The sequence below is a fragment of the Xenopus tropicalis genome, chromosome 5, assembly GCF_000004195.4.
Source record: "Xenopus tropicalis strain Nigerian chromosome 5, UCB_Xtro_10.0, whole genome shotgun sequence".
NCBI lineage: Eukaryota > Metazoa > Chordata > Amphibia > Anura > Pipidae > Xenopus > Xenopus tropicalis.
The window spans coordinates 69,995,883-70,011,732 of record NC_030681.2 but is presented as its reverse complement, the minus strand read 5'-3'; the positions used below and the strand labels follow the sequence as shown (position 1 = coordinate 70,011,732).

General features: G+C 37.7%; 1 protein-coding gene across 1 annotated transcript in view; it reads right to left on the bottom strand.

Annotated features, from left to right (window-relative positions):
* Positions 1-15,850, bottom strand: part of enpp1 (ectonucleotide pyrophosphatase/phosphodiesterase 1) — a 69,734-nt gene that overhangs the window by 24,395 nt on the left and 29,489 nt on the right. Inside the window, exons 6-14 of the mRNA XM_031902489.1 lie at positions 15,744-15,841; positions 14,742-14,821; positions 13,694-13,813; positions 13,056-13,165; positions 9,033-9,098; positions 7,611-7,683; positions 6,314-6,422; positions 2,976-3,107; positions 2,237-2,268 (exon numbers count right to left, since the gene is read on the bottom strand). Coding sequence (XP_031758349.1) covers positions 2,237-2,268; positions 2,976-3,107; positions 6,314-6,422; positions 7,611-7,683; positions 9,033-9,098; positions 13,056-13,165; positions 13,694-13,813; positions 14,742-14,821; positions 15,744-15,841 — 820 coding nt within the window. The remainder of the gene's footprint in view (positions 1-2,236; positions 2,269-2,975; positions 3,108-6,313; positions 6,423-7,610; positions 7,684-9,032; positions 9,099-13,055; positions 13,166-13,693; positions 13,814-14,741; positions 14,822-15,743; positions 15,842-15,850) is intronic.

Genomic DNA, 15,850 nt, shown 5'->3' with positions numbered 1-15,850 from the left:
AGCTAAAGGAGAAAAGACACAGATACTTAGCAGATAAGAGATAACTTCTGTAGAATACAATGGTGTTTTATCTTATCTATTATGTACCCTGTCGCTTTTTCCTTTTTACACCTTAAAGGTCCCCATACACGTGCCCATGTATGGGCACTCCCGACCGATATCTGGCCTGAAATCGGCCAGATCTCGATCGGGCAAGTTAGAAAATCTAGTCAGATCGGGGACCGCACCGGCTTGTTGATGCCGTCCCCGGACCGACTTTTCCTATACCCGCCGTTATAATTCGATTGTTTGGCCCCACGGCCAAACAATCTAATTACCCTGTATTCTCCTGATATCGCCCACTCGTAGGTGGAGGATATCGGGAGAAGATCTGCTCGCTTGGCGACATCGCCAAACAAGCGGATCTTATGAAGTATGGGGACCTTTAGGGCTCTGGCACACGAGGGAGATTAGTCGCCCGCAACAAATCTCCCTTGTTGCGGGTGACTAATCTCCCCGATATGACATCCCACTGGCGAAAATGTAAATAGTTTGTGGGATGGCATACGCGGCAGCGCGATCATCGAAGTTGCCTCTCAAGGCAACTTCGGTGATTTCTGCAAATCGCGTTGCCGCGTATGCCATCCCACCGTTGATTTACATTTTCGCCAGTGGGATGTCATATTGGGAAGATTAGTCGCCCGCAACAAGGGAGATTTCTCGTGGACGACTAATCTCCCTCGTGTGCCAGAGCCCTAAATGGCTGCCCCCTTGGCTACACAGCAGCTTATTTATATTAAACTATAGTAGTCTTTCTGCAACAAACACACAACTTTTACCAGAGCAGGGTAACAGTACACTACATTTTAATTACTTTAAATGTTTGGTGTAACTGTTCCTTTAAGTTTTCCTACCCTCTAGACCAGTGATCCCCAACCAGTGGCTCGGGGGCACCATGTTGCTCACTAACCCCTTGGATGTTGCTCCCAGTGCCCCCAAAGCAGGTGCATATTTTGTAATTCCTGACTGGGGGCAAGTTTTAGTTGCATGGAAACAAGAGGTACTACCAAACAAGATCTCCTGTAAGCTGATAGTGTGCATAGAGGCTGCCTAATAGCCAATCTTAGCCCTTATTTGGCACCTCCATGAACTTTTATGGTGCTTGTGTTGCTCCCCAAGTCCTTTTAAATTTGACTGTGGCTCACGAGTAAGAAAGGTTGGAGACCCCTGCTCTAGACTAATGGTTTTCAGATGTATTGGGTTCAGATCTAAAACAGTAAATTAGGGTTCACCCCAAATCTTACCTTAATTAACTTTCAAGCTGGCCTTTCAGGAGTATCTAGGTGGGACATCCCCACAGTATAGTAACCACTGCTATATAAATTTTATTAGCCGTTCTGGATTTAGTTTAATATATATTTTTTTTTTTAGTTTTGTCCTTCTGTACAGCCACTCTCAGGTAAAGTGCTGAGACATTAGCACACATAATCGCTCTCCATCTTCTTTTCTCCTGATTCACAGTACATACTCTGTGTTGCTATTAGTTACCTAAGCTTAGTGACTGACTTTATATAGAATATAAATGACACAATACAAGGCTGATTACTAATTATTCAGATTCCCATTAAATGGCAGCATAGAAACCAGTGCAGTTAGTATTTAATAATCAGCCCTGTAGCATCAGCTTCTATGACACACAAACCTCATTTTCTGCTTGATGATTTGCAACTACCCCTAATCTTAGCTTCTGAACAGGTGCCCAGAGCACACTCATTATGTTCAGCGTCAGTGACACTCCTTAAAAAATCCAAGATAGAGAGCTTGTGACAATTTTGAAGGCCTGGATTGTTACTTTTATGAAGATGCTGAACCTTTAGGCTAGTGCAGTAAGTTCAGTATATAAAATATGCATTTTTAGCCATATTCATTTATAGGGTTTGTTATTTTTATTTTAATGCAAAACAGAGCTTGAGAACAAATTTTAATACATTAAAAAAACAAAAAAAAAATGCTGTCTGAATCTTACAAAAGTTTTTTATTTTGTGTGACAGAAATGTCTGCAGTTTTTGGAAACTGTAATTTACATCAAATAATAAAATAATGGACCAGTTGTCACTCTCCTCAAGGTCTGGCTAATTTAGAATGTTGTGAAAGTATCAAGGAGCCATAGTTTGACCAATCTTGTGATGAATAAATAACTTGATGCAAAAAATCCATACATTATGTCAAAAGGGGAAAAATTGTATAAATTACTTACGGTTAGCTTCTTGGCAATACCTGTATAGTCAACTGAAAAAGCCACAGTTGATATCAGACACCTATAGTAAGAGAATTATGACTAATTCAAACTATTCAAAATGTAACATGTAAGCACAATATTAAATATGCAAAATAAAATACAGCAATTCCAAGTTGTATAAAAATTATAATAGTACATAGTGGTTCTTTGGTAAAAACCAGTAAGCAGCTTTAAATATAAGCATGCACATAAATATTGATTAGAGATCTCCTCCAGTCAAAGTAAAGAAGAATAAAGAAGTTTAAATGCAGAAAAACATAATCACATGGGCAGAAGGAACATATCAATGGGGTAGAACAGAAGGAGTTAGGGGCCTTAAATTTAAGGAGGTGATAAACGCACAGTACAGTGTTACATAAGACTGTTACTCATAGCCTGCTAATAGAAAAAACCTTCCAAGTTATTGCTGCACTGTCCTTTTTTTTGCCTTCTTACCCTGTCGCTTTTTATCAGCTGCCCCTTCTCACAGAACTTCTAATGTTATCTGCTGAAATGCTGTAAGAAGAGGCAGTTCCTGAAAATGTACAATAGAAGGCAATGAGAAGGGCAGAAAGGGAATTCAAAAAATACTAATCACTTCAAATTAAAGGTTGTTAAAATAAAACTACTGGTTGCCCTAGCTAAGAACACTGTTTTGTGCTTAAAAATGTACTGTGCTTAAACTTAACCGCAGTAATTATTTATGTGTAGTACATACAAGAGAAATACTCATCTGGCAGTTTAGTAGGCCTAAGGCGTGCAGCTGGACCAGGTATCACTAGGTAGCTATCAGAAGGTTCCAAATATGATGATAAAAAGGCTACATTTTCACAGCGAGCTTCTTCCATGCCTAAAAAAGTAGTGAATTAAATTAGCAGGATGGTAAATAAGTGATTTGCTGATTATTGCAGACAGTTTTCCACTTGCAATACATCATCAACAGCAAAATAAAGTTAATGTGATGCTGAAATATAGCAACTACCTAATTAACAACTTGGGCACTTCTATTCTCTTTTTCTATAAAGACTTCTTCTACACCAACAGTGCCCATGATCAACTCTATGGTACTGGGCACCCACCTGCGTCTGTTTTCCCTCACTGTATTCCTGCTACTCTGTGGGCTGACAGACTGGTGCCAATTTTACCACCTGTTACTTCATTCTATTGTGGCCTAGAACCAAGATCTGCATGGATAAAAGACAACAGGCAGATGGCCAGCATCCAAATGGTTATTCAAATGACTGTGGGGTGGGGTGATATAGTAAAGTAGAAAATGTTTTTAAAGACAGGATTAATAAAATAATAATAATAATAATAATAATAACAAAAAAAACAATGGAGATAACACTAGAAAGCTCTTAAATATACACAAGACAAATGCATCCTTTCGGAATAGAGGAAATGTGTTAGTAAGGGAAAGAAAACCTACAATACTCTACCAAGGGATGCTTCTGGATCCACAGCTGGATTAGCAGCTGCAAAAATGCATTAACTAAATGGTTTAAGTTGTTGGCAGAATTATCAGTTAAGAAACTAAATGCTATGAAAACACAGTCTGAGAATGCATTCCATGGGTTCTGTGAAAAAAGTAGCACAATACATAATATTAATCTTACCAAGGTGCTGGAAAATTCCAGACAACTTTGTCACATGCGTATATGTCAGTGTATGCCAACAATGCAAGATGTATGTTCTTCAGATGGACGTTCTTAAAACTTTTAAAACCGTCAAACCTTGCAAAGCTTAAGGTCCAGACGGACCCTCCAATAATTCTTCAAATCTGTGCAGATCATTTAGCTGAAACCGAAAGTATAAGTACCCCATTGTTTTAATACCTCTGTGACTATACCTTTCCCAAAGAAGCCTAAAATTGAGTGCCTCAGTAACTACAGACCCAATGCCTTAACACCAGTTACTAAGAAGTGTCTTGATAAACATGTTCTCTAGGGTATTAACCATTAATCCCAACTCTCTGGACCAGCTCCAATTTGCATATCGTCCAGATCTATAGAAGACACAATTGCCCTAGCACTGCACTCTGCATTACTACACCTTGAGAAACCCAACACACATGCTGTTCAAAACTCATCAACAAACTTGCAAATCTTTTTCTGTCGCAGCACCTCTGTAACTGGATTTTAGATTTCCTTACTAACACACTACAGTTTAGTGTGGAACCGCTTGTCCTTTACAATCTTTACTAGCACAGGCACACCAGAACGATGCTATCTTAGTACCAAGCTTTTTTCCTTTACACTTCTGACCATTCATCTCCTGTAGATAACGGCAACGTTTTTACGTTTGCAGATGGCATGACAGTGGGTGGGCTCATTTAGAATGACGACGAAACAGGATTCAGACAGACAGGGGTGTATTTAATAACAATGGAGACAAATTTCACCGGTGATGTTGCCCATAGCAACCAATCCACAATTAGATTTGAACGCTCACCTACAAGTTAGAAAACAAAAGCAAAAATCTGATTGGTTGCTATGGGCAACATCTCCAGTGATGTTTATCTCCAGTTTTACTAAACACATGACATTACAAGTACAAGTATGACATTATTAACTACAGCAGGAAGCATGACCTGGTTCTTAACACAGCAAAACAAAAGAGATGAACATAGATTTTTAGAAAATGACTGTCAATATGACATCAAAGATGTCAGAATTGAGCAGTTCAAGAGCATTAGATTCCTAGGTCTACATAACACAAACTCTCTGAGATGGACTGACAACACTTTCTCTCTCAGCTAACTTAGTACCTTTTATTAAATCTAAAATGTGTCTTACTACCCTATGCTGCATAAGAATTCATATGTACTGTAGTACAGATGGCAGTAAATTCCTACTTAGGGAGCACAACAGTTTCAGGCAGTGGCTGTGCATGGCTTGCTGAAAGGTCACGGTCATCACACCATAGCCATGACTATGACCATCAGACAATAAATCCAGCTTTCTTAAAAACATAGCATACTTACACAGTGCAATAAATAAGTCATTCAAATAATTTTGCCATTTATTAGGGATGCACCAATTACAAAATTTGTGATTCACTGAATCAAAGCCTTTTTAGCAGGATTCAGCTGAATTCAATTGCTTGAATAAACTGAATTCATCCCCTCATGTACATACAAAATAAGGTCTAAAGTAACCTGATAATTAAGGTACACCATATCAAATTTTGATAGCACTATACCTTTAGGGAACATTCTAAACAGATATTTAAGTGAATATTATAAGTAAATTATTTGGCTTAACCTTTAGCAACCAATCATCAGGTAGCATTTACTGGTCACCTGTTCAAAATCAAACATTACATTGGATGCTACAGGGTTACTGCACTGGGGCATACTTACTGCCTTTTTTACATACGGGGGTTAACAAATTAAAGCAATATATGTTACTTTAAAATGTGCTTTTAATAGATTGGAGTTAGGATTAAAACATAATATTTTACATTCCTTAAGCTGGCCATACACTAAAAGATCTACTTGTGTGGTGAGTTTGCCAAACGAACAGATCTTTCTCCACTATGGCATAGTGAGGTGGGCAATATCAGAATGATCTGATCGTTTGGCTCTAGGGCCAAATGATCGTGTCACAACAATTGAGAATACAGGCCATCAGGGAGAAAACAGCATCAATGAGTCGATGCGGTCATCACTCAGAGATTTTTAAACCTGTCCAATTGAAATCTGGTCGATTTTCGGCCAGATATCAGATGAGTAGGCCTGTCAGAGCACCCTACATGGGCAGATCGTATCAGCAGCTAAAATCTGCTCCAGTACTCCAGTCTTCTTCCACACTTCATAAACAAAAAGGCAAGTTAATTGTCTCCTGATAAAAATGGCCCTAGTGTTTGTAAATGTGATAGGTACCTTAGATGGTAAGCTACACTGGGGCAGGGACTGTTGTGAATGATGAGCAATCTCTGTAAAGCACTGCAGAAATGTGTAGGCGCTATATAAAAACAGATACTGTAATATATGTACACCCTATGTAGATAAATGCACTTTAATCCAGAGACAGACACTAGTCTAAGTATACGTACCATGATCTGATGCGAGGATAAGGTTTATGCATTTATCTAGTTGCATCTGCTTCAAACCATCCATTAACATTCCCACAATTCTGTCTACACCCATTAATGCTTTAATGACCTGTAAAGGAGGAGGCACATTTATTAATATTGGACCACAAAGTGATCAAGGTGAAACGTGGAGCTATATTATTTAAACATTCCATAAATCAAATTCTAGGGCATCATGCCTTGAAATGTAAAGGAAAACATTTTTTAATATATCATGACTGTGGTCCATGGAATTTTTGTAGAAGTGGTTGTACAAGACTGTAATGGGAGACAAATAGCCTAAGGGCTCTGGCACACGGGGAGATTAGTCGCCCGCAACAATTCTTCCTGTTCGCGGGCGACTAATCTCCCCAAAGTGCCATCCCACCGGCGAAAATGTAAATCGCCATACGCGGCGGAGCGATTTCAGTGAAATTGCGGAATTTTCCTCTCAAGGCAACTTCCATGATTTCAGTGAAATCGCGCCGCCGCGTATGCCATCCCACCAGCGATTTACATTTTTGCCTGTGGGATGGCAATCCAGGGAGATTAGTCGCCCGCGAACAGGGAGATTTGTTGCGGGCGACTAATCTCCCCGTGTGCCAGAGCCCTAAAAGGGTAGTAAAACCAGTAAATCCAAGTAAAGGTTTATGGGGTAATGTAATAAAAGGTACAATATTTGCTACTAGTTTAGTAATCCACAGCATTCAATAAGCAGGCGGCATTTACTGGTCAGTTGTTTGGAAACAAAAGCTAATTGGTTGCCATAGATAACTAGACCAGGTCAAACCTTTGCTCTTTTTATTGCATAACCCTGCTAGGTATTCTAAAAGATGTTAGAAATGCTTGGGTGCTAACCAGAAGCATTCAAACAGTGTTTAGGGTACATAGCTGAACACCGGGAACCTTTTTTCAGTAAATGCAACTTTGACTTTTATTAACTTCATATTTAAAATAACAGGCTGACATTTTAGACTCCTCTTAATACATTTTTCCAAGATCATATTTATATATTAGTCATTTACTATTCTGAATGCAGTGTGCAAAGTACAAACAACTGGTGCAGTGTACCCTTTGTTTGCACTTTGCACACTGACTTCTGCTTTTGCTCTCCTTGGTGGTCTTGCGTATCTTCTTCTGGGCCACCTTCAGATGGCCAATAGCCTATCAGCTACAATGCCTAGCTCTGCCCTGGCTACAAAAATAAATATTTGTTCATAGCCTGTACAGATAAGATACTATATAACTGACTTAGAAGGTTTAAAAGAAAATTACTTACCGCGCTGCTGACTGGACCATGGCCATGTCCTGAATGATCAGGTTCTTCTAAATACAGAGTGTAAAAGTGTGGTCTAAATCAAACAGTACCAAGAATGACACACATTTGTCAATTATTTTGCATGAGAACAATGCATAGATCTATGCTAATGGGACAGTATATTGACAGTTATGCAATTTGAAATCGGATTCCTAATGCAGCTCACATGCAGTTCAGGAGGATGCTAATTTTTGTTTCTACTCATCTGTGCTAACCCACAAGTCCTGATCTACAAAAGTTTATTGCCCAATACTTGATTTAACAGTCTCTCTTTTTCGCACATAATTCAATTAGATCAGTAGGTCAGGAGACCTAAAACTTAAAAAAACTGCAATATACAACAGACACGCCTGCATGTATGTTAAACACATTCATATCTTAAAATTCATGTAAGCTCTTTGGTGAAAGTACCACAGTTATAGCTTAAATGTTATCTTTATTGTGTAGAATAATGCAATTACAAATGATACAAAAAGCAAGTTTGCCGTTTACCCATGAAAATAATGCAATGAGACATGGAAATGGCCCACCACCCTAGCTGCTTTTGTGTGTAGTTACTGTATATTTAGGAAGCTGGAACAATATTTTTAATTTTCTAAAAAATGATTATTGTAGCAAAAACTACCAACTACAATGAATTTAGACCTAAGGGCACATGTACGTCCGCGTACCCCCCACAATGTAGTGTTTTTCCCAAAATTCCAGTGCCATTGTAGTCACAAAGGGGTGATATGCTCTTGCAACTGCACTGCACCTACTGCAACTGCATCCAATTTGACAAAATGAATGCAAACTACATGTGCACTTTGTCACAAATTAGGCGCATCTGTGCAGAATATTTTTGTAGTCTGCTGGTGCAGCAGTGCTCAGTTTGGAACGGAAGGCGGGAATGTCTGAGTGGAGCCAAGTGCAACTATACATATGTGCAAGAAACACAATTTGATACAAGTACCTTTAATGAAAGTGGCTTTATATGCACCTGACTGCGGGGAAATTGTGGGAACCACAACTGCACTTGTAGACATACATAAGCCCTCTTGTCTCTAACAGGAAAATTATATAAATAAATTAAGCCAAGCTGCCATTATTGGCTGTTTAAGTTATTTAACTAATGAGTTCCCCTAATTGGCTGTTTAACTCACTGCCTCACTGACCCTGCCCCTACAGGATTCTTTTTAAGTGGACAGTGACAAAAGCAGCAACAGATTAATTATCATGTGGCATTAACACAAAGACTGATGGTACAAAGTAATACTATATTAAATACACAACACAGTATCAGGAAACTGCCATTATTAAATGTAATGTTTTGCATAAAAGTGTTGTGACTTTTACAATATTGTTAAACAGTACATTATACTATAGACATATACTATTTTGTACCTTTCTTGTTCTGGCAAGCGCAACCAACGAAGGATGGACATAACTCTTTCTTCAAATGGGACTGTGCTAGAAAAATAAACGTGACAGTGTTACAAGCAGGTATTCCATAAAGTCGGTAACAATCTGCAAACAAAAAGATGTGCCCACACCAGTAAACCAATTCTGGTTTATTAGTATTGGCACAAAGTTAAAGGGACTGTTCACCTTTGAGTTAACTTTTAGTATTATGTAGAATATTTTGAGACAATTTGCAACTAATCTTCATCTTTTATTTTTAATTATTTCAATAACTGTTCAGCAGATTTACAGTTTGGAGTTATAACAGCTATCTGGTTGCTGGGGTCACAAAGCATACGTTTTTGGCTGTTGGGGTCAGCGACCCCCATTTGAAAGTTACAAAGACTTTGAAGAAAAAGGCATATAATTCAAAAACTATAAGATATAAATAATGAAGACCATTTAAAAAGTTGCTTAGAATTGGTCATTCTATAACATAGTATAAGTTAAATTGAACTTGACCCACCCAATTAAAGGAGAAGGAAAGGTAAAAACTAAGTAAGCTTTATCAGAAAGGTCTATGTAAATACAGGCAAAAGCACTGACAGAAAAGCTGCACTGTGTCATGTATCAAAAGAAACACAGGATTTCTTGTCTTCCTTTGTATAAACATGTTCTTCAAGTAAAAGACTTCCTCTCAGAAAAATCCTTCACTCTGCAGCTTTCTCTTCTCTCCCCTCCCTCAAGAATGCTAAGAACTCCCCCCCCCTCCCTTAGAAATGTGTGATCTGAGCTATAATGGCTAGAGCAGGAAGCTATGAAGACCAAGCTAAAACGGCAGCTGCAATCTTAAGCAGAGAACGCTTCTAGGGCTCTTTACTCAAGGATGGTAAAGCATTCTGCAAAAAGCATTAGGTTTGGTAAAGCATATTCTGCAAGATAAATATAGCATTCTAGGTGACACTGATGTTTCTAATCTATTGGCATTAAATGCCAAAATGCCTTTCCTTCTCCTTTAAGTATATCAATGCCAGGCACTTATAAGAAGAAAGTTGCAAACTTGCAACAGAAAAAAAGCATTTGGCAGCTATACCCAGGATACAGGATACTGTATCACAGCTGTTAGTATTCACACTAATTTTGGACAGAAAAGACACGCTTGAATGCATTGAGGATAAAATGCACAGTGTGCACAGTGACCAGCTGATGCCATTAATGTTGGGTACTGCACACAGAGACTGGTAGTGGCTCGTTGTTTCCCCACCAGAAAAAACAGTATTGTGAGCCATTACTTTACATTACATTATGAACAAATGAGCTATACCAGGGGTCCTCAACCGCTGGTCCGCGGGCTGCTTTCTAGTGGGCCACCTCTGTTCCTGGCCATGCTGAATATGCGCTTATAAAAGCAACGCGCCTATAAAGACATGGGGGTTTAGAGGCGCTTATCAACGTACCACACATATAGAGGCTCGTACGAAAGCACCGTATGTATAAAGGCGTGAATGAACGCGCCGCACCTATAAAGGCATGAATGAATGCGCGCACCCCCCTGTCTGTGGAAAAATTTTCGTGCTTGCCACCGGTCCTTCGCACAGTGGGGACCACTGCGCTATACCACATGCAGTTATAACAGAAAGAGCTTAGTTCTACAGGGCAAGGACATTCCTTACTTCTTTAACTTTTTGCACATTACTCCTGTCTGCGCTATTTAGGAGATATTGCACCAATTTTAAAAATCCCAGGATATCAGGTCCTTGGAGTAATACATTTAAGGATGTTAGCTTGCAGTACACTTCCATAGAAGAAAATGTGTGCAACAACCCTTTTTCAGATCGTCTTAGTGCTTCAGGCCCAGTAGGTGAGGTGCATGGATTGTTGAAAACTGGGAGTTTAGAAAAAGAAATGTGGTAATTAAAAAGGAAATACTAGATAAGCAGCAAACCTTATACTCTTTATTACATTACCCTAATTGGATCATTGATAATGATGTATTATAAAGCTCTAACTTCCTGGTGCATATAAATACATGATGACCCCCAAGAAATCAAATCCTGCACATAGTTAGATATAATTGGCATGCTAACTGTTAGAATCCCTTTAATAATATATCAAATGTACAGTCCTGTGTATAGTAATAGGAAGCAGCTCACTTTTCACTATGCATACACACACGCACAGGTGTCATACATATTCTTCTGCTGCACTCGTTTGAAAGGGAAGTTAAAATGTTGCTGCTCTAAAATGTTTCTGTCATATGTTAAAGGGGTTGTTTACATCAGTGTTTAGTATGGTGTAAAGGGTGCTATTCTAAAACAGTTGAAAATGGTCTTTTTTTATTATTTGCTTTTTTTAAAAAAATTTTAATTTTTGTTTAGCAACCCTCCAGTTTGGAATTTCAGCAGTTATCATGTTGCTAGGTTTCAATTTAACCTAGTGAACAGGCAGTGGTTTAAAAGAAAGACAGGAATTGGAATAGAGATGGGCCTAAATATAAAAATAAGTCATAAATTTTTCTTTTATCTATATCCACATTTGATGTTTATTTTCAGCTTTCAGGCAAGTCAGGACTCTGAGAAAATAAGACCCTGCCTTGTACATCCTCCCCTTAACCCCCCCCCCCCCACCCTTTGCCCCCTTCCCCAAAGAATGACTCGTAAGAAGTATAAATGATTGACAACACTACAATTTATTGATGTAACTATACACAACTTCTATCATTATAAATATGTTATGCAACTTGTTATTCTCAATAAAAAAAGTTAAAACTTAAAAAAAAAAAAAGTCATAAAAATGAATACCAATAAAATTATAGCTTTACATTATTTTATGAAGACTAATTTAAAATTTGCTAAGAATGGGCATTTTATAACATAGTTATGTTGTAAATAGTTATTTTTTATTTTTTTTATTATTATTTTTTGCAGAACTCTAATTAGCCATTGCAACTGATAATTCATTGGCTGCAGCAAAATGCAGGATAACAGGGATAGCAAACATGGTCCTGGTAATTTAAAGAGCGGAAATTCCATTTCTGTTTATTAAATTAGAATTTCAGCTCTTATATGCATAGGGTGCACTATCTAGAAAGATCCCAATTACTGGAAGACCATCTCCCATAGTCTCCATTTTAAAGGAGAAGGAAAGGCCAAGTCACTTGGGGGTGCCAAAATGTTAGGCACCCCCAAGTGACTTAGATCGCTTACCTTGTACCCCGGGCTGGTGCCCCTGTTAGGAGAAAAAAGCACCAGCCCAGGGTACCTGCAGGAAGCGCTTCCTCCTTCCTTTTTCTTCTGCCGGCGAAATCCGTGGGCCAGCGCATGCGCAGTAGAGTGAAAAGCTGACTTTCTTGTTTAAGTTCGGCTTTTCACTCTACTGCACATGCGCGCGCAAGCGAAAAGGAAGGAGGAAGCGCTCGCTGCTTCCCCCGGGCTGGTGCTGTTATCTCCGTACAGGGGCACCAGCCCGGGGTAAAAGGTAAGCGATCTAAGTCACTTGGGGGTGCCTAACATTTTGGTACCCCCAAGTGACTTAGCCTTTCCTTCTCCTTTAATCAAATAATTCATGTATTTAAAAAGGATTTTCTTTTTCTTTGTTATAATAAAACAGTAACTTGTACTTGACCCTAACTAAGATATACAGTAATTAATCCTTATTGGAGGCAAAACCATAATACTGGATTTAATGCTTAAATGATTTTTTAGTAGACCTATGGTACAAAGATCCAAATTACAGAAAGACCCCTAATTTGGAAAACCTCAGGTCCCAAACATACTAGATAACAGGTCCTATTCCTGTATAATAAAATTCACAACCTGCTTTTACGTCACATTTAAATTTCAAGTTGTAGACAAGCAGAACATAAATGAAAATGAATAAACTGTAATGCAAATGAAATTACACAAGGTCAGACTGGGCTGTCAAAGTACCAGCTGATCTTTATATGACATGTGGAAATCAGTGTCAGTATCCTGTATGTTATGTTAAGAAATGTAAGAAAGAGATAACAAAATGTAGCATCATTACCTGTTATATATTTTATAAATGTTCGGATAGGTTCCTTTAATCCGGACATCTGATCCTGGCCAGAAAAATGTTGCAGCTTTTAGACCTTGGTTCATGGCAGTTATCCATACCTGTAAATATAATATTTACCTGCTAATTTAAACCTATAAGTAGAATACAAAATGGCATATACTGCATAAAATAATTCTAAATCTCAAATAAAAAAAAACAATGCAAATGCATTAAAGAGCCCATTTTATTTGCTTGGATGTTCTCAAATTGCAGCAAAAACACAATATAAATTTTTAACATATTTGTCCCTAAGTATCAGTCATTCTTCTTATACTTTATTTTGGTAGTTTTCATTAGCAAGGGCATCTAATTTTTTGTTTTGTCTTTTCCACTAATGAGTTATACTATGGTTGGAAAACATGTTAGTACTGTGTAAAGAATAACTGAATGAGTAAAGAACCACAGCTGGTCTGTTACAGATATTGGCATATTATTAGGCATTAAATATTTGGCATTTGTTACAAGAATAAGGGCAATCAACAGATTGTTTATACATGTATTGGATATTGGAAAGATTTAGTGTGGACAAGAGGGCATCACACATAACACCAGATCGGGATAAAGAGTTCTGCCTGGAGGGTACTTACAGGTTCACCTTGGTACCACGAGGGATGAAACTTTTCCGTGTTCCTCAGAGTGAAGAGGGCATTCCTCTTTGGATCATACATTTTATTATCAACCAGTCCATGTGATTCTGGGTAGAGACCCTGAAATCAGATCACCGATTTTAGTGTGCAATATAATTAAATACATGCTGAAAATAGCAAAAATTCTATTGTATTTAAAATAGCAATGTTTTTGTCTAGTTGCATTTGGATATATGAATTTATATGCTGGGAAAATATTACATATAGTTCATCATGTGACTTAAAACAGCCTGCCTTAATTCTGGCAGATCTTCTCTTATATGGGGTTATGAAATTAAATACACTAAGCCTGCCTAGGAGCAGTAACCCATAGCAACTAATCAGCAGGAAGCATTTACTAGGCACTTGTTTAAAAACAAACACTTTATTAGTTGCTGCTTTATGGGTTACTGCTCCTGGGCAAACTAAGTGCCTTTTATTTCATATGGAGCATAGACTCTATACTTACATATTTATTGATTGTGTTACAAAATGAGCCCTATATATAATAATAATTCATATGTAAGGGCTCTCTCCCAATTAATTGCCATTAAATAAGCAAAGATACAAGGCATAGCTACAGTTGAGTCCTAAAGTTTACATTGACCTATTCTAAAGAATTTTATAACGTTATTTTTATGTTACCATACATTGCCTGTGTTAAGTGGGGCATCTACTTTTCAAAGTAATAGGTTAGAGACCAATTTTTTTTTTAACTTTTATTTACCATATTTTACCATATTTGATTTCCCTGACAATTCCTGTCAAATTGTCTTAAGTATTAGTTAAATGGGATTGCACAGTTATACTGTAGGTGCTTATACCAGGTCATATCTAATTTCCCATTTACAAATATATGGATTATGCAAAGTATTGGCATGGTTCCAACCAGTTACCTCGAACTCTAATGCTTTATAAATCCTGTCTATCGCTAAAAAAAAAAAAAGATAAAGGAATATTGTTAGGTATTACAAAGCAATTTAAATATTTCGCATGAGTAATTACTTACTGTTACTATGCTGTAATGGTTAGGAAAGGTTTTTGATGGATACACAGGCCTTAAGTTTGGTGTATATGTCCCACATTTTCCTGTATGAGCAAAAACAAAAATAAAGAATCAAGATATCTGCGACCTATAAATTTAAAGCAATAAATCATCATAGCACAGTGGTACAAGTATAGCATCCATTATGCTGAAATACAATGTAATGTAATTTTTCCCATGGTGCCCTATTTAACAGTATTTTTTATGGTTTGGCATTTTTTCTGTAATAACCCAAAACCCTGTACAGGTATGGGATCCATTATGCAGAAACCTGTTAACCAGAAAGTTCAGAATTATGGAAAGACCATCTCCCATAGACTCCATTATAAGTAGATAATTCAAATTTTTAAAAAGTGATTCCCTTTTTCTCTGTAATAATAAAACAGTACCTTGGACTTGATCCCAACTAAGATATAATTAAGCCTATTGAGTTTATTCAATATTGGAATGATTTTTAGCAGACTTAAGTTATGGAGATCCAAATTACAGAAAGATCCCTTATCTGGAAAACCCCAGGTCCCAAGCATTCTGGATAACAGGTCCCATACCTGTACTAGAGATGTGCAGAATCCATTCATTTTTGGATTTAGACAAACACCAAATCCTTTGCTAGGTTAGGTCGGCACACCAATATCATATCTAATATATAAGGCTGTATGCACACTGTAAGGGGGCTACCTGTAAGTTCCCATAAAGTTAAAGTAAAAAAGCAGATTGAGTAACAGGGCACACCATTGTATAAAAAAGAAAAACCTTTATTGCATCTTAAGCACAAAAAAAACAACACGTTTCAACCTCAAAGAGGGGCCTTCATCAGGGTAACATGCATTTGAAATATCAGTTAAAATAACACATGGAGCAGTGTGTGGTTTAGCCTACATTGTTTTTAAAGTTAGATCGTCACTGGGTTTTTATTGATCTGTGCTAAAGGTGTATAAATTAGGTTAGCTGTATGTAGGGACTCACGCAGTTTGCTGATGACTGGAAGAAGTTCGCCCCATGTATGCAAGTATTCTGATCTGAAGCCGTCCAAGGAAAACAAAAGCAAGGGTGGCTTGGAGAACCTATAAATA